The sequence below is a fragment of the Stenella coeruleoalba genome (genome assembly GCF_951394435.1).
Source record: "Stenella coeruleoalba genome assembly, chromosome: 8".
NCBI lineage: Eukaryota > Metazoa > Chordata > Mammalia > Artiodactyla > Delphinidae > Stenella > Stenella coeruleoalba.
In genome coordinates, this window is record NC_137154.1 from 49,337,752 (window position 1) to 49,363,436 (window position 25,685).

A 25,685-nucleotide genomic window follows, 5' to 3' on the forward strand; every position below is an offset into this window, starting at 1 on the left:
TGCTCACTGTGTTGTGGCATTGAAAGTAGTCTTTGGTCGGTTTAATCCTTTTTTACCACTTACAGTCTGTGAGATATTGGGCATCTCCTTTTGCCTCTCTGAAATGTGTTTCATCTGTAGAATGGGAATAGCAATTCTGTTCAGTGTTGAGAATTAGAGTAAGTTGCTCAGTATACAGAAATTATTATTTAGCCATTTATGTCTCACTAGTTACTGTGTTCAGCACTGAGGATACCTAATAAAAGTAAACAAGAATTTATTCTCTAAGAGCTTGCTATCTAGTGAGGAAGATCAGACCTGTACATGCTTAAATTTACTCAGCTTTAGTATAGTATATGCAGTAATAGATGAGCCCATCAACTGATGAATGGATAAACACAATGTTGTATGTCTATATAATGGAATATCATTCAGCCATAAAAAGGAATGAAGTGATGATCCATGCTACAACATGGATGAATCTTGAAAACATGCTAAGTCAAAGAAGCCAAACGCAAAGGCCACATGATTCTATTTATATAAAATGTGTAGAATAGGCAAATCCATAGAGACAGAAAGTACATGCTTGCCAAGAGATAGAGGGGACTTCCCTGGTGGTCCAGTGGCTAAGACTCCACACTCCCAGTGCTGGGGGCCCGGGTTTGATCCCTAGTCAGGGAACTAGATCCCACATGCTGCAACTAAAGATTCCACATGCTGTAACTAAAAGGTCCCACATGCCACAACTAGGATCTGACACAGCCAAATAAATAATAAAATAAATGAATGTTAAAAAAAAAAAGAGAGAGATAAAGAGAGGAATTGGGAGGCACGGGATTTCTTTTTGGAATGAGGGAAATGTTCTGGAATTTAGTGGTTGGTGGTTGTACAGCCTTGTAAATATACTAAAACTCAACTGAATTAAATGCATTAAAATGGTGAATTTTATGTTAGTGAATTTCATGTTAATAAATATTTTAAAATATCACAGGGAAGAGCATAGATTCTTGGGTAAGTTTGATAAAGGTTTTCAGAAGAGGTAAGGTTTAATTTTTTTTGAGAACATATGTAGAAGTTGGTAGATCTAGGTCAAGACATTCCAAGCAAAGGCACAGAATTGTGAAAGATCTCAAAAGAGATTTGGGAAGGTTTGTTGTTACTGAAGTGTAAACAGTCTGCATTGTGAAGAGAAGAATAAACTGTGACAGTTTTTATATTTTAGATATTGTTGTTTCAAGTGTTATATAATCCCATGTATACTGTTTAGAAAAACAAATGTATAACATCCTAAAGATACTATGGAGACATAGTAAAGGTGCCATCAAAACCAACCTGAAGGGCTTCCCTGGTGGCGCAGTGGTTGAGAGTCCGCCTGCCGATGCAGGGGACACGGGTTCGTGCCCCGGTCCGGGAAGATCCCACATGCCGTGGAGCAGCTGGGTCCGTGAGCCATGGCTGCTGGGCCTGCACGTCCGGAGCCTGTTGCTCCGCAACGGGAGAGGCCACAACAGTGAGAGAGGCCCGCGTACCACACACACAAAAAAAACTAACCTGAAGACTAATTAATTTAGTTGTATGTCTCCTCCACTAACTTTTAATACCCTCAAAAATCAGGGAGAGTATTTGTATTATTTTAAATTTCTTTTTCTTTTCTTTCTTTCTTTTTCTTTTCTTTCTTTCTTTTCTTTCCTTCCTTTCCCTTCCTTCCTTCCTTCCTTCCTTCCTTCCTTCCTTCCTTCCTTCCTTCCTTTCCTTCCTTTCCTTCCTTTCCTTCCTTCCTTTCCTTCCTTTCCTTCCTTTCTTTCTTCGTTGCTGCACACCGGCTTTCTCTAGTTGCAGTGAGTGGGGGCTACTCTTCGTTGTGGTGCGCAGTCTTCTCATTGCAGTGGCTTCTCTTGTTGCAGAGCATGGTCTCTAGGCACATGGGCTTCAGTAGTTGTGGCATTTGGGCTCAGTCATCGTGGCTTGCAGGCTCTAGAGCATAGGCTCAGTAGTTGTGGCACACGGGCTTAGTTGCTCCGCAGCATGTGGGATCTTCCTGGGCCAGGGCTCGAACCCGTGTCCCCTGCATTGGCAGACGGATTCTTAACCATTACACCACCAGGGAAGTCCCAACTGTATTATTTTTATTCTTAGTGTTTGACTCATGGTAATTATCAGCATTTATTAAATGGTGGATAAATAAAGGCTAATATCTATCCATTTTTTCAGAGTGATGTAAATTGCATAAAAGTTGAATATTTATGGCTGTGTCTCAGTTTTTCTTGAAGGATAAGATTTTTGGTTTAATTGAAAAATAATTAGGCTTAGAATTATTTTGGTATTTTCTTAAAATTGAATGTAAATATTGTCGTCTTTGTTTTAGAAAGCAAAACAACTGCAGGCTATTCTCTTTTGTAAGATGAAGAGAAATGCACAAGGTATATTAATATGTTAGTACATTTCGATTTACAAAGCACTTCAGATGCAGTATCTCAATTACATTTTGAAACAAGTCAGACAAACCCAGTGAAATGGGGGCTGGGGAGATGAATGAAAATCAATTATAGAGAAATAAAGACAGTTACATTAGCATTCAGTTACAAAGCATTACTTTGTACATTAGCATTCAGTTACAAAGCATTACTTTGTATGTAAGAATGCTAATTAGCATTAGCATTCTTACATACAAAGTTGGGTGGGAAATCCTTGTGTTCTGAGAGCCAAGACTCCAAGAGGGATCTAGCAGGTGAATGGCAGAGATGAGGTATGAACTCTGGTCTTCTGATTTTTAAGGCCAGTATCATATTTGAGTTAAACTAGAACTGTCCTTGATTTTTTTGTTTTTCAGAGATTGAAACCGACAAATCCAGCAGCCCAGAAGGCTCTCACAACACCTACGCATTATAAACTGACACCCCGCCCTGCCACCAGAGTCCGACCAAAGGCTTTACAAACAACAGGCACAGCCAAGTCACACCTCTTCGATGGGCTAGATGACGATGAACCATCCTTAGCCAATGGAGCATTCATGCCCAAGTGAGTTTCTGTTAAATTAGATGTAAAATATTAATATAAACAAAGTATAAAACTGTTTACTTAAATGTGCTACAAATGTTATATATACATTTTTTTCTTAATGTGATAAATATAGAATATCATGAAGAAGAATAAAAATAACTCAGTCACTCCCAGAGATAATCATAGTTAACATGTTTTGGTTAACATCCTTCAAGTTTTGCCTATATCATGTTATTTGGTTTTGTTTTTGATAAGCTAGTGCTAGTGCTTACATTATTTTAAGCAGAAGACACTGTTTTCTTACAACTCAAATTGGCCAAACTAGTTAAGAAAAAATATATATACGTATACACACATTTGTTTTCATTCCTACACATATAGATTTATTTTTTGTTTTTTTTTTTTTTGTTTGTTTTGTTTTTTTTGCGGTATGTGGGCCTCTCACTGTTGTGGCCTCTCCCGTTGCGGAGCACAGGCTCTGGATGCACAGGCTCAGCAGCCATGGCCCACGGGCCCAGCCGCTCCGGGGCATGTGGGATCTTCCCGGACCGGGACACGAACCCGCGTCCCCTGCATCGGCAGGCGGACTCTCAACCACTGCGCCACCAGGGAAGCCCACATACAGATATTAAATAATAAAATAACTAATTACATTGAAAATAAATTCAGGAAAGTATGTAGAAGAGTTGTTGGTAAACATTGAAAATTATACTTACAGTATGCAAACATGCCTTATTAGAGTGTTACTATATATGCATGGGGGAAAAAAACAAGAAAAATACATACCAAAGTGTCAACAGTAGTTAACTTCTGGAGATATAATTTCAGGGCATTTCATTTCTAAGTTGTTTATTTTTCTAGATGCATTGCTAAACACACACAGAGGCTTTTTTAAAATACCGAATACTTTTCTAATCAGAAAGGAAAGCTTTTTTTTTTTTTTTTAAAGCTTTGGGGGGAAAAGTAGAAATTCATCTCTTATAGTTCTTAGTCTGTGAATGTTATAAAGTGTAAAAAATTATCACTCCTTTTTTTCTCTTAAAAGTATGTTGGACAGCTGCTTCAGAAAAGATGGAAAGTCCGATTTTATGCATTTCTTTAGAACATCACTGGATTATTTTGAAGGCAGGGACTGTGTATTATTCACGTTTATGTCCCCAGCATTTAGCAAATTGTTCGGCACAGAGTAAATAAAAAGGGCTTAGAGTCACCCTTTTTAGTCCAGTCATTAGATCAACAGCTTTCAGGGCAATTTCACCAGGTCTTAGGATCTACAAATATGATATACAAATAGAGAGGATTGGAGTGGGAAAGCACACGTTTTGCTGTTAATATGGTATCCCCTTCCTGGCTTCTACTTCTGTGGTGTTGCTCTCAACAGTCTTTACTTGATGTATTGGAAGTACACGGTTTACCTGTCACTTTTCCTTGATTTACTTTCCTGGAAATGTGGCTTCCAGGAACCCCCCACTTTTCTAGTTTTGTTCCTACCTTACTGGTTGCTCCTTCTGTCTCCCTTGCTGGTTACTCTTCTTCCTGGCCTCTTAAAATTGGAGTGCCCCTAGGCTCAGTTCTTGATCACATTATCTTTACTCACTCCCAAAGTGATTTAATTTAATTCAAGACTTTTTGATCATCTGTAGTCTAATTCTCAAACTTTTATCTCCAGCCTGGACCTCTCTCGCAAACTCCACACTCATATCCAATGTCCAGCCCTACTCAACATCTCCACTTGCATGTCTAATAGACATTTATTTCAAAATTAACATGTCCAGAACTGAACTGATCTTCCACCTTAAAGCTGTTCCACCCAAAGCCTTTCCTGTTGCAGATAATTGCATTTCTATCACTCTAGTTGCTCAGGCCAAAAATTTTGGAATCATCATTGACTTTTTTCATACATCCCATATCTAAGCCATCAGCAAATCTTTGTTCTACCTTTAAAAGTTATCCAGAATCTGACCAATTCTTACCACCTTCACTGCTACTAATTACCTTGACCCAAGGCACCATCATCTCTTGACTGAATTATTGCAATATTCTCCTAGCTGATCTTTTTGCTTTTACCCTTGTTCCTTTGCATTCTGTTCAGAATAAAGCTAACAGTGATTCCTTTGAAGTTTAAGTCAGACCACGTCACTTTCTGTCCAAAACTCAATTGTGGTTCATACTTCACCCAGTAAAAGCTGAATTCCTTACAGTGGCATATGAGGCCCTGTAAGATCTGATGTTCCATTACCTCTGTAAACACATCTACTACTGTCTTCACTGTTTACTCCACCATGATCTCCTTGCCGCTGTTAGGACAAGAAAGGCATGCTATTGCCTTTGGATCTTTCCTCCAATTGTTCTCTTTGCCTAAAACACTTCTCCCCATAAATCCTAATAGCTAACTCTCTTGCTCTTTACTCAAATGTCACATTGGTGAATACTACCCTGGCCACCCTATTTTAAATTTTACCCATCTTTTCTCTTGTCAGAACTCCCCATGTTCTTTTATTTATTTATTTTTTCTGCCAGTTATGCCAGCATCATTTGTTAAACAAACTGCACCATTCCCAAGGGAATTTAAATGCTACTTTGATGTATTAGGTGATTCTCTATTCAAGTTATATGCTTGTTCGTTTGCATGTGTGTTTATTCTTTTTTTTTTAAGTTTTAAATAACTTATTGAAATATAGTTGATTACAATGTTGTGGGGGGTTTTGTTTTTTTGGCCGCGTTGGGTCTTTGTTGCTGCGCAAGGGCTTTCTCTAGTTGCGGCGAGCAGGGGCTACTCTTCGTTGCAGTGCGCGGGCTTCTCATTGCAGTGGCTTCTCTTGTTGTGGAGCACGGGCTCTAGGCATGTGGGCCTCAGTAGTTGTGACTTGCAGGCTGTAGAGCACAGACTCAGTAGTTGTGGCACACGGGCTTAGTTGCTGTGAACAAGACACATTCCTCTGTCACAAACTATGGGGGAAGAAAGATGTTGACAAAATAATCACAAGTGAGACAAGTGACAGAAGTAGAGATTGCCACTGTAGGAGAGACTAACAGAATGATGAAGGAAAGCTTCTCTGAGGATGTGTTGTTTAAACTGAAGAGGGATAGGGAGGACTGTCAGGCAGAGGGAGTATTTTGTTATGTTTCTGGTTTTAAATACATATATATTTTTTCAAGCGGATATAATTTTATTTTCCAGTTTTTTTTTCAATGTTTGTTTCAAACATGACTTGACCGAATGGTATTCTGTCTTGTATTTATCAAGATAGTCTCTCCCCCCACCGCCCCATTTATAGAAAATACTGGAAAGTGCAATTTGTTGCCTGGGCATGAGGGAGAGGTCTTGGAGGGATAGAAAGGAGAGATTACAAGGTGTATGAGGAGACTTCTGGGTATTTATGGCTGTGTTGTTTTTCTTGATTGTGATGATGGTTTCACTGGCGTATACACATTTCAAAACTTATACACATGTCAAAACTTAATATGTGCTGTTTACTGTATGTCAGTTCTGAACTAATAAGTAAATGTAGCAAGGTTGTGGGAAACAAGTTCAATACAAGTTCAAACAAGTAACTCTTATTCCTATATCGCTATATTCCTATAAGCCAAGTGAGGGCAGTGACGTAAATATGGCGAAATATACATGAATCTGTCACTTGTTTTTACTTATGAAATATTTCATTGTTGAAATAAATCTGGTGTTCAAAGTCACATAGTTTTGCTTCACAAATGGTGCGACACTTTTCTGTTCTTTGGCTTCTTGTGTCTGTTCTTTGTACCTGTCTCACCTTGATATTTCTGATTCCAGTCCTCTTCACATTTGCCTGACACTGTTTTTATGTTTCATATTTAGTTCCTTGTTTTTTACTTGTACGTTCTTCATGTGAAACATTTAATTAAGCCATCTTCTCTCCTGCCCCCCACCCCACCCCTGTTGCTGTGTTTCCATCCATTACAGCTAATATTTTCTGTGATCACTAGGTTGTTCGCTCTTTGGCCAGAAGGGACCCTTTTATGTTGGCTCCTAAGTCCTTTCCATAGACCCTGATAGTGTTTGGTAACTTACTTTCTTTTTTTTTTTAACTTTTTTCCCTAATTAATTAATTAATTAATTAATTTTTGGCTGTGTTGGGTCTTCGTTTCTGTGCGAGGGCTTTTTCTCTAGTTGCAGCAAGCGGGGGCCACTCTTCATCGCAGTGCGCGGGCCTCTTACTACCGCGGCCTCTCTTGTTGTGGAGCACAGGCTCCAGACGCGCAGGCTCAGTAGTTGTGGCGCACGGGCCTGGTTGCTCCGCGGCATGTGGGATCCTCCCGGACCAGGGCTCGAACCCGCGTCCCCTGCACTGGCAGGCAGATTCTCAACCACTGTGCCACCAGGGAAGCCCAACTTACTTTCTTGTAGAGTTCACCATGTAAAATTTTGTCCAGGACTTTTTTTGCCTTCTGTGTTCCTGATTTAGATTGGCTTGGATGTTCCTGTCTTATAATTTCCTTACCCAGTTTTGGTATAAAAATTAGGCTGACCTCACAAATTGTATCATTTCCTCTATTCTCTGGAAGACTTTGGGTAAGATAGGCCTTTCCCCACCCCCCCTTCCATTAGATGTTGGATACTAGTGAAGATACGAGTCTGAAGTATTATTTGTAGTAAGGTGTTTTGTTTTAATTATTGACTTTAAAGTTATAGGACATCAGCTTTTTCATTTTTTTGAGTCACTTTTGACAAGTTATGTTCTTATAATATTCATTTCAGCTCATTAAAATTCCAAACTTACTGGCATAAAGTTGTTTAAAAATATCCTTACTGTCTTTTTCATTTTAGTAGAATCCGTGGGGATGTCTGTGTTTTCATTCCTGACATGTAGGTATTTTGTACCTTCTCATTTTAGCAATGTGGTCAGGGATCTACCAGTTTTATTGACCACTTCAAAGAACTAACTTCTGGCATTATTGATGCTCTTGAGTCTAATTCCTCTTTCATTAATTTTTAATTTTATTTATCATATTTTCACTAATATTTATTTTTAGTCCATTCCCCCCTCTTTTTAAAAAAAAATTATTTTATTTTTGACTGCATTGGTTCTTTGTTGCCTGCACGCGGGCTTTTCTCTAGTTGTGGCAAGCGGGGGCTACTCTTCGTTGCACTGCACAGGCTTCTCATTGCGGTGGCTTCTCTTGTTGTGGAGCATGGGCTCTGGGTGTGCGGGCTCAGTAGTTGTGGCTCGCAGGCTCTAGAGCTCAGGCTCAGTAGTTGTGGTGCACAGGCTTAGTTGCTCCGCAGCATGTAGGATCTTCACGGACCGGGGCTCGAACCCATGTCCCCTGCATTGGCAGGCGGATTCTTAACCACTGTGCCACCAGGGAGGTCCATTCCCCCCCCTCCTTTTATGGTATTTAATTTTCTGTCCTTTGTCTAAATGGATGCTTAGCTTTTATTTTCAGCTTTCCTTCTTTTCAAATATTAATTATGCATCTAGAGATGTAAATTTCCCTTTTAGTTCAGCTCTATTTGTACTCTACAAGTTTTGATATGGAGTACTCTTAATGTTCAAAAAATAATTATATGATAAATGCTTTCTGATTTTCATAGGGTTTTTTAAGCCTTGGGTTATTCAAGAATATAAATTCCTAACATGGAGATTTTTAAGTTATCTCTTTGTTACTGATTTCTAGCTTATGTGCAAAAGAAAAGAGTACTTCAGGTGATTTCAGTTCTTTGAAACTTGTGGCTTGCTTTAATAGTCCAACATGTGGTTAGTTTTCATAAACATTCCATGTGTATTTGAAAAGAATATATATTCCATAATTGTTGGGTATGGGGATATTAAATTAAACTAAGCTTGCTAATCATTTAGGTCTTCTGCATACATAGTGATTTATTTGGTTTGGATATTTCAGTTACTTTATTTCCTTAACCTCCAAATCACAAAAACGTATATAAACACATCTTCAGTTTTCCTAAATTTATCTATTTTAATATTTAACAGCTTTTACAAATGTGTGCGTGAATGACTTGTGTTTTTTTTACTTACTAATTTTTATTGTGGTAAAATATACATGAAAATGGTAAAAATTGTAAAATTTATGTTACGTACAATTACAATTCAGTGGTGTTAAGTATATTTACAATATTGTGTAACTATCACCACCAGTATCTCCAGAACTTCATCATCCCAAACAGAAACTCTGTACCTGCCATGCGATAATTCCCTGTTTTCTTCTTCCCACAGAAGAAGAAACCTGTTAACCTCTTAACCTTTATATTACCTTCTGTCTGTAAGAATTTGCCTATTTTAGATACCTAATATACAGAGAATCATACAGAATTTATTCTTTCTTTCATGTCTGGATTATTTTACTTGGCATAATGTTTTATTTTATTTGTTTAAATTTTTTTGGAGTATAGTTGCTTTACAATGTTGTGTAGTTTCTGCTGTACAGCAAAATGAATCAGCCATACATATACACATATCCCCTCCCTTTTGGACTTCCTTCCCATTCATGTCAGCACAGTGCATTAAGTAGAGTTCCCTGTGCTATACACTATGTTCTCATTAGTTGGCATAATGTTTTAGAGGTTCATTAAGTTGTAGCATGTATCAGAACTTCATTTCTTTTTTTTTTTTTTTTTTTTTGGCGGTACGTGGGCCTCTCACTGTTGTGGCCTCTCCCGTTGTAGAGCACAGGCTCCGGACACGCAGGCTCAGCGGCCATGGCTCACGGGCCCAGCCGCTCCGCGGCATGTGGAATCTTCCCAGACTGGGGCATGAACCCGTGTCCCCTGCATCGGCAGGCGGACTCTCAACCACTGCGCCACCAGGGAAGCCCAGAACTTCATTTCTTTTTAAGGCTGAATAATATTCCACTGTATGGTTAACCCACATTTTGTTTATCCATTCCATCTATTGATGGACTTTTGGGTTGTTTCCACCTTTCAGCTGTGTGAATACTGCTGCTATAAATGTTGGTGTACAAGTATCAGAGTCCCAGTTTCAATTCCTTTGAGTATATATCCAGGACTTGAATGGTTTGGTCATACATTGATTCTATACTTAACCTTTTAAAGAACTGCCAAACTGTTCGGGCTACCTGAAAAACAATTCAGAGTAATGATAGTAAAGATGATCCAAAACCTTGGAAATAGAATGGAGAAAATACAAGAAACGTTTAACAAGGACCTAGATGACCTGAAGAGCAAACAAACAATGATGAACAACACAATAAAAGAAATTAAAAATTCTCTAGAAGGAATCAATAGCAGAATAAATGAGGCAGAAGAACGGATAAATGACCTGGAAGATAAAAGTAGTGGAAATAACTACCTCAGAGCAAAATAAAGAAAAACAAATGAGAAGAATTGAGGACAGTCTCAGAGACCTCCGGGACAACATTAAACACACCAACGTTCAAATTATAGGGGTCCCAGAAGAGGAAGAGAAAAAGAAAGGGACTGAGAAAATATTTGAAGAGATTATATTTGAAAACTTCCCTAATATGGGAAAGGAAATAGTTAATCAAGTCCAGGAAGCACAGAGTCCCATACAGGATAAATCCAAGGAGAAAGACGCCAAGACACATATTCATCAAACTATCAAAAATTAAATACAAAGAAAACATACTAAAAGCAGCAAGGGAAAAACAACAAATAACATATAAGGGAATCCCCGTCAGGTTAACATAGTAATCAAATTGGCAAAAATTAAAGACAAAGAAAACTTATTGAAAGCAGCAAGGGAAAAACGACAAATAACATACAAGGGAACTCCCATAAGGTTAACAGCTGATTTGTCAGCAGAAACTCTACAAGCCAGAAGGGAGTGGCATGATATACTTAAAGTGATGAAAGGGAAAAACCTACAACCAAGAATACCCAGCAAGGATCTCATTCAGACTTGACGGAGAAATTAAAACCTTTACAGACAAGCAAAAGCTAAGAGAATTCAGCACCACCAAATCAACTTTACAACAAATGCTAAAGGAACTTCTCTAGGCAGGAAACAGAAGAGAAGGAAAAGACCTACAATAACAAACCCAAAACAATTAAGAAAATGGTAATAGGAACATACATGTCGATAACTACCTTAAATGTAAATAGATTAAATACTCCAACCAAAAGGCATAGATTGGCTGAATGGATACAAAGACAAGCCGTGTATATATGCTGTCTACAAGAGACCCACTTCATACCTAGGGATACATACAGACTGAAAGTGAGGGGATGGAAAAAGATATTCCATACAAATGGAAATCAAAAGAAAGCTGGAGTAGCAATTCTCATGTCAGACAACATAGTCTTTAAAATAAACACTATTACAAGAGACAAAGAAGGACACTACATAATGATCAAGGGATCGATCCAAGAAGAAGATATAACATTTGTAAATATTTATGCACCCAACATAGAAGCACCTCAATACATAAGGCAAATGCTTACAGCCATAAAAGGGGAAATCAACGGTAACACAATCATAGTAGGGGACTTTAACACCCCACTTTCACCAATGGACAGATCATACAAAATGAAAATAAATAAGGAAGCACAAGCTTTAAATGATACATTAAACAAGATGGACTTAATTGATATAGGACATTCCATCCAAAAATAACAGAATATACTTTCTTCTCAAGTGCTCATGGAACATTCTCCAGGATAGATCATATCTTGGGTCACAAATCAAGCCTTGGTAAATTTAAGAAAATTGAAATTGTATCAAGTATCTTTTCCAATCACAACACTATGAGACTACGTATCAATTACAGAAAAAAATCTGTAAAAAGAAATACAAACACATGGAGGCTAAACAGTACACTACTAAATAACCAAGAGATCACTGAAGAAATCAAAGAGGAAATCAAAAAATACCTAGAAACAAATGACAATGAAGAAAACACAATGACCCAAAACCTATGGGATGCAGCAAAAGCAGTTCTTAAGACGGAAGTTTATAGCAATACATTCCTGCCTCAAGAAACAAGAAACATCTCAAATAAACAATCCTGCCTCAAGAAACATCTCAAATAAACAACAGAACGTTATACCTAAAGCAATTAGAGAAAGAAGGACAAAAAAAACCCCAAAGTTAGCTGAAGGAAAGAAATCATAAATATCAGATCAGAAATAAATGAAAAAGAAATGAAGGAAATGATAGCAAAGATTAGTAAAACTAAAAGCTGGTTCTTTGAGAAGATAAACAAAATTGATAAAGCATTAGCCAGACTCATCAAGAAAAAAAGGGAGAAGACTCAAATCAGTAGAATTAGAAATGAAAAAGGAGAAATAACAACTAACTGCAGAAATACAAAGGATCATGAGAGATTACTACAAGCAATTATATGCCAATAAAATGGACAACCTGGAAGAAATGGACAAATTCTTAGAAAAGCACAACCTTCCGAGCCTGAACCAGGAAGAGAGAGAAAATTTAAACAGACCAATGACAAGCACTGAAATTGAGACTGTGATTAAAAATCTTCCAACAAACAAAAGCCCAGGACCAGATGGCTTCACAGACGAATTCCAGCAAACATTTAGAGAAGAGCTAACACCTGTCCTTCTCAAACTCTTCAGATGGTGAAAGATGATGTAAAATCTGAAAGAGAAATTAAGGAAACATTCCCATTTACCACTGCCACAAAAAGAATAAAATACCTAGGAATAAACCTACCTAAGGAGACAAAAGACTTGTATGTATGCAGAAAACTAGAAGACACTGATGAAAGAAATTAAAGATGTTACAAACATGTGGAGAGATATACCATGTTCTTGGATTGGAAGAATCAACATTGTGAAAATGACTATGCTATCCAAAGCATCTACAGATTCAATGCAATCCCTATCAAACTACCAATGGCATTTTTCACAGAACTAGAACAAAAAATTTCACAATTTGTATGGAAACACAAAAGACCCCGAAGAGCCAAAGCAGTCTTGAGAAAGAAAAATGGAGCTGGAGGAATCAGGCTCCTGGACTTCAGACTATACTACAAAGCTACAGTCATCAAGACAGTATGATACTGGCACAAAAACAGACATATAGATCAATGGAACAGGATAGAAAGCCCAGAGATAAACCCACCCACATATAGTCACCTTGTTTTTGATAAAGGAGGCACGAATATACAGTGGAGAAGAGACAGCCTCTTCAATAAGTGGTGCTGGGAAAACTGGACAGCTACATGTAAAAGAATGAAATTAGAACACTCCCTAACACCATACACAAAAATAAACTCAAAATGGATTAAAGACATAAATGTAAGGCCAGGCACTATAAAACTCTTAGAGGAAAACATAGGAAGAACACTCTTTGACATAAATCACAGCAAGATCCTTTTTGGCCCACCTTCTAGAGAAATGGAAATAAAAACAAAAACAGATGGGATCTAATGAAACTTAAAAGCTCTTGCACAGCAAAGGAAGCCATAAACAAGACGAAAAGACAACCCTCAGAATGGGAGAAAATATTTGCAAACAAAGCAACTGACAAAGGATTAATGTCTAAAATTTACAAGCAGCTCATGCAGCTCAATATCCAAAAAACAAACAACCCAATCCAGAAATAGGCAGAAGACCTAAATAGACATTTTTCCAAAGAAGATATACAGATTGGCAACAAACACATGAAAGGACGGTCAGCATCACGAATCATTAGAGAAATGCAAATCAAAACTACAATGAGGTATCACCTCACACCAGTCAGAATGGCCATCATCAAAAAAATCTACAAAAAACACTGGAGAGGGTGTGGAGAAAAGGGAACCTTCTTACACTGTTGGTAGGAATGTAAATTGATACAGCCACTATGGAGAACAGTATGGAGGTTCCTTAAAAAACTAAAAATAGAACTACCATATGACCCGGCAATCCTACTACTGGGCATATACCCTGAGAAAACCATAATTCAAAAAGAGTCATGTACCACAGTGTTCATTGCAGCTCTGTTTGCAATAGCCAGGACATGGAAGCAACCTAAGTGTCCATTGACAGATGAATGGATAAAGAAGATGTGTCACGTATATACAATGGACTATTACTCAGCCATAAAAAGAAACGAAATTGAGTTATTTGTAGTGAGGTGGATGCACCTAGAGTCTGTCATACAGAGTGAAGTAAGTCAGAAAGAGAAAAATACCGTATACTAACACATAAATATGGAATCTAAAAAAAAGAAAAAATTGCTTCTGAAGAACCTAGGGGCAGGACAGGAATAAAGACCCAGACATAGAGAATGGACTTGAGGACACGGGGAGGGGGAAGGGTAAGCTGGGATGAAGTGAGAGAGTGGCATGGACATATATACACTACCATATGTAATATCGGTAGCTAGTGGGAAACAGCTGCATAGCACAGGGAGATCAGCTCCATGCTTTGTGACCACCTAGAGTGGTGGGATAGGGAGGGTGGGAGGGAGTCGCAAGAGGGAGGAGGTGTGGGGATATATGTATATGTATGGCTGATTCACTTTGTTATAAAGCAGAAACTAACACCATTGTAAAGCAATTATACTCCACTAAAGATGTTAAAAAATAAAGGAAAAAAGAAAGAAAGAACTGCCAAACTGTTTTCCATAGCCGCTGCACCATTTTACATTCCCACCAGCAGTGCACAATGTTTTAATTTTCTCCATATCCTTGTCAGCTCTTGTTATTTTCTGGTATGTCTGTCTGTTTATAACAGCCATTGTAGTGGGGGTGAAGTGGTACCTCATGCTTGTAATTTGCATTCCCTTTATGATGTTGTGTGTCTTATGTGCTTATTAGCCATTTATCTTCTTTGAAGAAAACTGGCAGTAACTGGAATTCAAGGATGATGAGATTGACCTTCAGAGTTTTTTTTTCTTTTTTTATGACAGTGCTTATGAGATGAGTCATAGCTGAACTTAGGACCATGTGCTTTTTACTTTTAGTTCTTTCTTAACTCCAGGGGTAGAGACTTTTCAGGTCCCAATACAAAACAAGTGGCATTTACTAGTGACCCACCCCCTTGGTGGCTCTAGACTCATCTCTGCCTCCCTGGTCCCACAAGACTTGTCAAGTTCACCATCAGCCTCTCAGCCTTCCCTTTGGATCCAAAAAGTCTCCAGGAGAAAAGCAACCCAAAATATCGGACAGCTCCCCGTACCACTGTCCCCCCAGGTTGCTGGTACAGTCATTTTTTACTATCTTGTTGGCTCTTAATGCCTAGAAAGAGCTCTGAGTTTTCTGGTAATCCTTCCTAGGAGAATTAGTCTGCATGACCTAGTCTACCATTAATAGGAGAGCAACTTTTATTTTTCATGGAAATAATAATTTTTTATTGTCAAGTGCCTATTTCATTGGCTTACTTAATACTTAATAACATCATGACTATAGGGAATATAAATAGCATACATAGGTAAGGAACAAACACTAGATGTTTGTTACTATATAACCCAGTTGTTGAGACTAGAATAAATTAGAGAGTGGCCTAACTACTTAATGGTTGGTTTTGGGCGGCGGTCGGGGCGGGGGGTGGGGAGGCGGGTTGGTTGGTGGGGTTTTTTTTGTTTTGCTTTGTTTTTGTTTTTTTGGCTGTACCGCACACCATATAGGATCTTAGTTCCCCAACCAGGGATCAAACCACGCAGTGGAAACGTGCAGTCCTAACCACTGGATCTCCAGGGAATTCCCAGTGGATGGTTTTTCTAAAAGAGGGAATGGAGTGCATTAGGTAATCCAGTGACTTTTTAAGTGGAGGTTGATTAAGATCTCTTGTATTGTTTTTCTACTTAAAGCTGGTATGCTGCAGAGGTTGTTGCCTTAAATAAACCTATTGTACACAAACGAACTTTTTAGGTATTCATGGTCATTTCCATCATTGGATATCAGGGGATTTTACTCCTCTTTCTTGTCTTTTTTTTTAAAGAAACCTTTCTCATTTAATCAACAAACACCTATCCTATTTTCCTTCAAGGCAGCGTGCCAGGTTCTATGCAGGAGCAGTCATAAATCCTGACTGCCAAAAAAGAAAAAGTATTTAACGAGAGAAAAGACATGTCTAGAAGTAATTGAAATATATGACAGTGTGATGAGTAAACTAGTGTCTGAACAAAATGCTCAGGGAGTTCAGAAAGGGAAGAGTATCTTCTGGGGGATTTCCTACTTGATTTTGATGTGCTTATTAGCTTATTCTTCGAAACACCAGAGTGTAATATATTTGAGACCTTGTGTTCTGGTTATGTATTTATGGGATAAGTTGGTGAATTGAACTTGTTAGGTCAATTTTAGATATATATGAATTGAATAAGAGTGTCCCTTTCCACTTAAGGTTTTAAGATGGTCTTTGATGTAATTATGTGTGCCTGAGTTCTTTCTTTTTTTTCTTTTGGTCTCTTTATAGGAAGAGCATTAAGAAGTTGGTTTTGAAAAACCTTAACAATAGCAATCTCTTCTCTCCTGTTAATCGTGATTCAGAAGATCTAGCTTCACCATCTGATTATCCAGAAAATGGAGAGAGGTAAACTGAATTCTCATTTGGGTTACTTCTGGTAGAGGGCCTTGTGCTCATTTAGAAAAGATTCTGAGCTTAGAATTTATTCATTCTATGAAATTGTATGAAGTTAGAAGTATTGGGTTGGCCAAAAAGTTCGTTCGGATTTTTCCATAACATCTTACGGAAAAGTCCAAACGAACTTTTTGGCCAACCCAATATTACAGCATATCAGCATCTAGAAGTTATGTTGTGTTGTTGCTTCTTGAGTACTTTAGACCATAAAATTATTTTTCTGATTCATTTCTGCAAAACTATTTTGGTATCCATGTATGTCATTTTGGATGGGGTTGTTAAAGTGATACACAGTCACTGTAACCAAACCAAAAAAATAAAAAAGTATAGAAATATATAAAGGAGGAAGTACAAGTATATACACTAATTCTTAAGAGTTCAGTATATATTCTTACAGTTTAAAAATTTATTTATAAATATATTCTTATATATTGTAGAGTTTATGCATGAAATAATATTCTGTAACCTGCTTATTTCCATTTACTGTAAACACCTTTCCGTATCAATATGAATAACCTGCTTCCTCTTTTTAAATAAGTCTGTAACCATTATTGTAAATGTAAGGTAATTCAATCAGTTCTCTATAAGACGACATTTAGATTATTTTGGTATTCCTATATTCAAAATAATGCTTCAGTGAAAAATCCTTGTATATATGTCTTTGCACTTCTGTTTTTTTTCTGTTTGGATAAAATTTGAGTTTTCATAAATGAATCACTAATACCTTATTGATTATAATATTAAAAATTTTAAATTTTCAGTTTTTTATATTGAAATTCACCACTGATTATTTGACCCCACATAGTAGACACCCCCTTCCCCCTTTAAACTAAATGTTGTGACGCTCAGGTTCATTCATTCATGAAAATAGGTCAGTTAAAGCTGTGGAATCTACAGCCAGATTTCCTGGGTTACAATCCCAACTCTAGCACTTAACAGCTTTGTGACCTTGGCAAGTTATTTTTCTGTGTCCGAGTTTTCTGTAAAATACAGAGAATGATAGCCTATTTTACAGGTTTACCGTAAGTATTAAGTGAATTTTTAATACATGGAATTACCTAGAACGGTGCCAGAAGCTAGTAAAAGCCTAGTAATGTTTGATTGTTACCATTTTACTACTGTTCCTACTCAAGGGACTAAGATAGTATTTATTTTCTCCCTTTTCAGATTCAGTTTTCTGAGCAAACCAGTCGATGAAAACCATCAGCAGGATGGAGATGATGATTCTCTTGTGTCACGTTTTTATACTAACCCTATTGCCAAACCCATTCCTCAAACCCCAGAGAGTGCTGGAAATAAACATAACAGCAGCAACAGTGTGGATGATACCATTGTTGCGTTAAACATGCATGCTGCCTTGCGAAATGGGCTGGAAGGAAGCAGTGAAGAGACCTCTTTTCATGAGGAGTCACTTCAGGATGACCGAGAAGAAATAGAAAATAATACTTACCATATGCATCCAGCAGGTCAGATTCAGATTGGCACTTAAGTAATCTCCTACCAGTCATATGAGACCTCCTGTTTGTCACTGATTTTCAACATAATAGAAGTCAGCTATCTGAACTTCTAAATGTTTTTTATTGCATTTTATGGAAGTTAACACTTAAACACTTCTCACTGATGCTTTGGTTGATTTGGAATTCACTTTTTTTTTTGTACCTTTGGAGTAGTTAAAATTCATTTTATTAATTATCCTGGTATAGTTTAAATATCCCAAATTTTGTAGCCAGAGAGACTATCCTCATAATTTTTCCTAGCTTTATAAACTCACATATTGTTTATTGGTTTTTTAATTAAAATTATAGCAGTATTATCATATGAGATTTTTGAGATTTGAGTAGACCATAATGCCTGACTAGAATAGGCATTCAAATGTTAGTGGTTGCTATGGTTATTATCACCTCAGTTCTGTGCTTTTCTTTTTTGTCCCCAACAATGAACTGATTAGTTTTTCCACACTAATCCATGAAACAGTATAAACTACAAGATTGAAGTGTCTTGATGGGATGCTTAAAGTTTGCTTTTTCTCTCTGTTGACTTAACATCTCATTTGGGTTTTGACAAATGTCATTACATTCCCCCTTCCCCCCTTTTAATTGAGGTACAATTTACATATAGTGAAGTACACAGATCTTAAGTGTTCATTTCAATGAATTTTGACATATATATACTCAAACAAGAGATAGAACATTTCTTTCACTTTGGAAAGTTCTTTTCTGTCCCCATCTCAAGAAGTCAACCACAGTCTCGTTTCTGTCACATAGATTAGTTTTGCCTAGTCTTTTTTTTTTTTTTTTAATTTATTTTACAGTTTGTCTTGATGTGTCTGTAAACTTGTTCTATATCTAATTATCTTATTGCCTTCATATATATCTTTGGCCACTTGGCGCCCTAAGGAAACAACTTTATACTTCCACATTAAGAATCCTATGTTATCTACATTTGTGTTTAGACATCTACATGAGTTCATTATAATACTACATCTTAAATATCCAGTCTAGATTTTTTTTTTATTGTTTCGAGTTTTCTCACTGACATTTTTTGCCGCCTCCCAATTTAAAATTCCATTCTCAAGGACACTTTAACAACCCTCTAAAACTCGCCCATAGAGAAGCAAGTTAAACATGTGAGTGGGCATTGCTGGAGGCTGGAATTTGATCTTATATTGGCCTTAAACTCTTTCCTCTCAGAGAGCAAGTTAGCCTGATCTCTTCCTGTAAATGGAATAAGGAGTGACTAGAACAAGCATACCCATGCTATATTTTCTTTGATTTCTTCAGAAATCTGCCTAGTTAGCACTTTTTAAAATAACATCAGTGTAGTCCTTTAAGTTTCCATTTGTCTATGGGACTTTCTCATGTAGAATTTTTCATCTTGATTTTAGCTCTCAATTTGAGGATGTAAATTTGAAAGATACAAGAGGTTTATAGAAGGCAATAACATGTAAAACTAAAAGCATTGGTTTTGGAGTTTTAGCTCCACCTCTAATCCACTGAATTACCACATAAGCCAAAAACCTGGGTTTGGGCGTCTTCCATGTGTAAAATAAAAGAAAACAATAAGTCTTTCCCAGAATGTATTCTATGGAATGCCTTTCATAGTGCACGTATGTTAATAGGTGTCATATGAAAAGGAAGGTCTGTGGTTAAATAAGTCTTGGAAACACTGGACTAAGTAAATAAATTTCATTGTTTTGTGAGTTTTCAGAACCTGTAATATACTATCTTGTGCATGTTCTCCAGACTTACTTAACCGTGAGGTTTTTTTAAAAAAACACTTGGTTTCTCTTAGGAATAGTGTCTCTTAGAAAAGCAGATTGAAAAAAAAAAAGAAAACTAGCTTGGAAAAATGCTTTATTCCTATATATTTTCTCTTTTTATAATAATTTACTGATCAGGTAATTTTTTAAATTATCCATTCTGTAGAAAATTTTTAAAAAGGAAAAAGTGAAATAAATACTACCGAAAATTCCTCTACCTGAGGTCAGTCACAACTAGTATTTTCTGTTTCTTTTGTCATAGGCATCGTTCTCACTAAGGTTGGCTACTATACTATTCCATCCATGGATGACCTAGCTAAAATTACCAATGAAAAAGGAGAGTGCATTGTCTCTGACTTCACTATTGGTCGTAAAGGTGAGTGTGAATTTAAGAGTTAGTAGTGTATAAGCCAGAGATCTTCACTTTATTTTTATAATTAAGTAAAGGAAGCTCTTGATAGCTAAATTTGTTTTTTACCTACATTTGGACCCACCTTGGCCTGAATAGACACTTTGATTGACAAGTAACAAAAAAAGACTAGAACTTTGTAATAGTCTTCACAAAGACTGTTTGTAAGTATTTGGCTCATTGCAATTTTCTACAATTAAAATACTGTAAACAGCAAGAAATAGTGAGAAAATTAATAGTTGACAAGAGATGGGTAATACTTAGGTTCAACTTCATATTATTAAGTTATTACAGATAAATTTTCTTGGGGAAAAATCTCATCTTGCTGTATTATATTAAAAGAAGGGCTCAAGTATTTTAATTCATACTGCAGGCTAGGTGTTAAGGGTTGTTTATGTAGCAGCCGGAGAGATTTAAATTTGGGGAGAGATTTAAAAAGGCTATTTTGAGGATAACGTTAAGTGCTGTAAAAACACACATGTTAAATCAGATAAATGTATTTGATGTCACCTTCTAATACATATTATAGATGAAATAACCCATTCAAGGAATTGCTGGGTGATTTAGAATATTGATTAATGTTTAAAGCTGCTTGCTCCTTCTCATTATATAATCACTAGAAGTATGAAATGGGTATTTGCCCTCTATACAGGATGAGTTTTTAACTGTTTGTTCTGATTTATAGGTTATGGTTCAATCTATTTTGAAGGAGATGTGAATTTGACAAATCTAAATTTAGATGACATTGTGCATATCCGAAGGAAAGAAGTGATTGTTTACTTAGATGATAACCAAAAACCACCTGTGGGTGAAGGGCTAAATAGGTATGAATTTATTTACATATTTAAAAAATAATCAGTTAAATCACAGTTTTTTTCTGTTAACACAAATGTATTCATATTATATACATTTTTTTGCAACTTGTTCCTTTGACTTACTATAGTGTATGATTATTGTTTCTCTACTTTCATTTAAAAGTGTAAGTGATAAAGAAATGATATAGTATGACTTCTTTGGCTTCTTTTCCCTAATATCGTCAGGTCCAATTGGTTAGTTTCCAAAAACTTTTGGGAAACGCCTTTTTTTTTTCTTTTGGGTACACTGCGTACCATCTTAGTTCCCCAACCAGGGCATCTTAGTTCCCCAACCAGGGGTTGAACCCTTGCCCTCTGCAGTGGAAGCACAGATTCTGAACCACTGGACTGCCAGGGAAGTCCCGGAAAATGCTTTTTAATAGTATTTTTTTCTTGTTTCTGCTGTGACTGTGCTTAACTCTTTCTCTATATGTTAGTGTGAGATACTAGCTTCTAATAGGGTCCAGGTGAAAGGGCCATAATTAAAGTCATTTATGTTCACAACCCACTGAGATTGAATCATGAAGAAATAGAAGCTCTAGGGCTTCCCTGGTGGCGCAGTGGTTAAGAATCTGCCTGCCAGTGCAGGGGACACGGGTTCAAGCCCTGGTCTGGGAAGATCCCACGTGCTAAGCAACTAAGCCTGTGCACCCCAACTACTGAACCTGCGCTCTAGACCCCATGAGCCACAACTACCGAGCCTGAGTGCCACAACTACCAAAGCCCACATGCCTGGAGCGCGTGCTCCACAACAGGAGAAGCCACCTTAATGAGAGGCCCACGCACCACAACGAGGAGTGGCCCCCGCTCGCCACAACTAGAGAAAGCCTGCACGCAGCAACGAAGACCCAACACAGCCAAAAAAATAAATAAATAAATAAATTTATAAATGATAATAAAAACAAAGAAATAGAAGCTCTGAACAGCCCTGTAACTAATAAGGAAATTGAATTAGTAATCAATACCCCCTTCCCTGGTGCCCGCTTCACCCAAGTGCTGGACCAGATGGCTTCACTGGTGAATTATACTAAACATTTAAAGAAGAATTTACACCATTCTCCTCAAACTCTTCCCCAAAATTGAGGAGGGAACACTTTTCTAATTCTTTGAGGCAAGCGTTACCCTGATTCCAAAGCTAAACAAAGATGCTACAAGAAAAGACTACAGACCAGTATCTTTAATAAATATTGATGTAAATATCCTCAACAAAATACTAGCAGACAGAATTCAGTACTGCATCGATTGGATTACACACCATGACCAAATGGGATTTATTTCTGGAATGCACAGATGGCTTAACATACAAAAATTGATGAATGTAATGCATCACATTTACGAAGGAAGAAAACCACATGATCATCTTGGTGCAGAAAAAGCAGTAGACTGAATTCAGTACCTTTTCATTTTAAAGACACTCAGCAAAATAAAGATAGAAGGAAACTACCTCAGCATAAAAAGGCCATATTTGAAAAACCCACAGGGAACATCATACTCAGTAGTGAAAGACTGAGAGCTTTTCTTCTAAGATCAGGAACAAGACAAGGATGCTTGCTTTTGCCACTGCTGGAAGTCCGAGCCAAACAATTAAACAAGATAAAGAAATAAAAGACATTCAAATTGAAAAGAAAGAAGTAACTTTATCTCTGTTCACAGATGATGTGATCTTTTTCTTTTTTAATTTTTACTTATTTATTTTTTTGGCCATGCCGTGTGGCACGTGGGATCTTAGTTTCTTAACCAGGGATCAAACCCATGCCCCCTCCAGTGGAAGTGCAGAGTCTTAACCTCTGGGATGCCAGGGAAGTCCCAGATGATGTGATCTTATATGTAGAAAGCCTAAAGATTCCACAAAAAACTTTACAGCTAATAAACACATTTAGCAAGGTACAAAATCAACACGCAAAAAACAGTTGAGTTTCTGTACACTAACAATAATTTGAAAAGGAAGTTAAGACAGTTTCATTTACAGTAGCATCAAGAAGAATAAAATACTTCGGAATAAACTTAACCAAGGAGGCAAAAGACTTATATGCTGAAAACTACAAAACACTGCTGAGAGAAATTAAAGAAGACATATAAATGAATAGATATCCCATGTTCATGGATAGGAAGACTTAAAATTGTTAAGATGTCCATACTACCCAAAGCAGTCAACTGAGTTAATGCAGTCCCTATCAAAATCCCAACTGCATCTTTTGCAGAAATAGAAAAAATGATCCTAAAACATACGGAATTTCAAGGGTACCATGAATAGCCAGACTAATCTTGAAAAATAACAGAGCTGGAGGACTCACACTTCCTGACTTGAAAAACAAAGCTACAGTAACCAAAACAGTGTGTTACTGGCATAAAGACAGACATATAGAGTAATGGAACAGAATAGAGAGCCCACACATACAGGGTTCAATGTTGACAGGGTTGCCAAGACCATGCAATGGAGAAAGAAATCTCTTCAGCAAATGGTTTTGGGAACACTGGATATCCACAACAGAAGAATGAAGTTGTATCCTTACCTTATGCCATAAATAAAAATCTACTCAAAATTGATCAAAGACCTAAAACATAAGACTTAAAACTATAGAACTCTTAGAATATGTTTCACAACATATATGGCAAAGACTTCCTGGGTACGACACTGAATGCATAGGCAACAAATAGTAAAAATAAACAAACTGGGGCTTCCCTGGTGGCGCAGTGGTTGAGTGTCCACCTGCCAGTGCGGGGGACACGGGTTCGAGCCCTGGTCCAGGAGGATCCCACATGCCGCAGAGCAGCTGAGCCTGTGCGCCACGGCTGCTGAGCCTGGGCTCTAGAGCCCGCGAGCCACAACTACTGAGCCCACATGCCACAACTACTGAAGCCCGTGTGCCTAGAGCCCACCACAGGGAGGGAGGAAGTCCACCGCAATGAGAAGCCCACACACCGCAATGAGAAGCCCGCACACTGCAACAAGGGGTGGCCCCTGCTTGCCACAATTGGGGAAAGCCTGCGCGCAGCAACGAAAACCCAACACAGCCAAAAATAAATAAATAAATTAAATAAATTTATAAATAAAATAGACAAAGTGGACTACATCAAAATTTAAAACTTCTGTACATCAAAGGGCATAATCAACAGAATGAAAAGCCAGCAAATCATGTATCTAATAAGGGGTTAATACCCAGAATATGAAGAACTTCTATAGCTCAACCATTTAAAAAAAAATAATTAAAAATGGGCAAAGGACTTGAATACATGAGTCTCCAAATATGATAAAAAAGTGGCCAACAAGCATATGAAAAGATGCTCAACATTGATAATAATTAGGGAAATGCAAATCAAAACCACAGTGAGTTATCACACCCCTTAGGAGGTTACTTTAAAAGAAAAATAACGTTTTTGCAAGAGTGTGGAGAAATGAGAACCTTTGTGTATTGTTGGTGGGAATGTAAAATGTGGTGCAGCTGCTATGGGAAAGAGTATGTATGGTGGTTCCTCAAAAACTTAAAAATGAACCAGCAATTCTAATTCTGAGTATATATCCAAAAGAATTGAAAAATAGAGTCTTGGAAAGATATGTGCACACCCATATTCATAGCAGCACTGTTCATAATAGCCAAGAGGTAGAAGAAACCCAAGTGTCCGTGAATAAACAAAATGTATGTACACACAGTGGAATATTATTTAGCCTTAAAAAGGAAGGAAACTTTGACACATGCTACGGAACGGATGAACCTTCAGGACATTATACTAAGTGAAATAAGCCAGTTGCTTGCAGAAAGACAAATAATGTATGAGTCAACTTATTTGAGGCACGTAGAGAGTCAGATTCATAGAAACAAGACAGTAGAATGGTGGTGATAACTTTTGTTATACCTTTTTAACCACAATAAAAATTAATGTTAAAGTCATCAAAAAAAAAGTAATCTATTATTATGTGGTAATCACTGTACTAAATGCAAGGCATACTGGATGAATAGGACACAGTCCTTGATCTCAGATATTGCTATTAGAAGGATTACATTACCATTATTATCATCAATTCACACTCATTTAATGGTTAATACTGTGATGTTCCTGATACCTCATTCTGCAGGCATTTGTTGTTAATGGTAGTTGCTGCTATTATTACTGTTGTTGTTATGTACAATAACACTTTAAGACCTTCACTAACACTTAGGTCTTTGCACTGAACTATTAACACTGGACTTGGTCAAGGATGCATAGCTTAAGTGTTACTAAAATCAGATTGGGGACCCTGGTGGCACAGTGGTTAAGAATCTGCCTGCCGCAGTGGTTAAGAATCCACCTGCCAATGTAGGGGACATGGGTTCGAGCCCTGGCCCAGGAAGATCCCACATGCTGTGGAGCAACTAAGCCCATGTGCCACAACTACTGATCCTGCGCTCTAGAGCCCGTGTGCCACAACTGCTGAAGCCCGTGCTCGGCAACAAGAGAAGTCACCGCAACAAAAAGCCTGCGCACCACAACGAGAAGCCCGCGCACCACAGCAAAGAGTAGCCCCCACTCACCGCAACTAGAGAAAGCCCACGCACAGCAACGAAGACCCAACACAGACAATAAATAAATAAATAAATAAATAAAATTAAAAGAAAATCCGCCTGCCAATGCGGGTGACACGGGTTCAATCCCTGGTCCAGGAACATCCCACACGCCACGGAGCAACTAAGCCCGTGCGCAACA

The 25,685-nt window shown here is 37.6% G+C and overlaps 1 protein-coding gene across 13 annotated transcripts in view; it reads left to right on the forward strand.

Moving 5' to 3' along the window:
* The window catches only part of NUP98 (nucleoporin 98 and 96 precursor), a gene marked incomplete at its 3' end in the record, with an annotated part of 107,939 nt that overhangs the window by 50,097 nt on the left and 32,157 nt on the right, over positions 1-25,685 (forward strand). For all 13 annotated transcript variants that reach the window (XM_079929057.1, XM_079929059.1, XM_079929058.1 and 10 more), the window contains 5 exons: positions 2,810-2,997; positions 16,316-16,432; positions 17,648-17,946; positions 20,002-20,115; positions 20,834-20,972. In XM_079929057.1, coding sequence (XP_079785183.1) covers positions 2,810-2,997; positions 16,316-16,432; positions 17,648-17,946; positions 20,002-20,115; positions 20,834-20,972 — 857 coding nt within the window. The remainder of the gene's footprint in view (positions 1-2,809; positions 2,998-16,315; positions 16,433-17,647; positions 17,947-20,001; positions 20,116-20,833; positions 20,973-25,685) is intronic.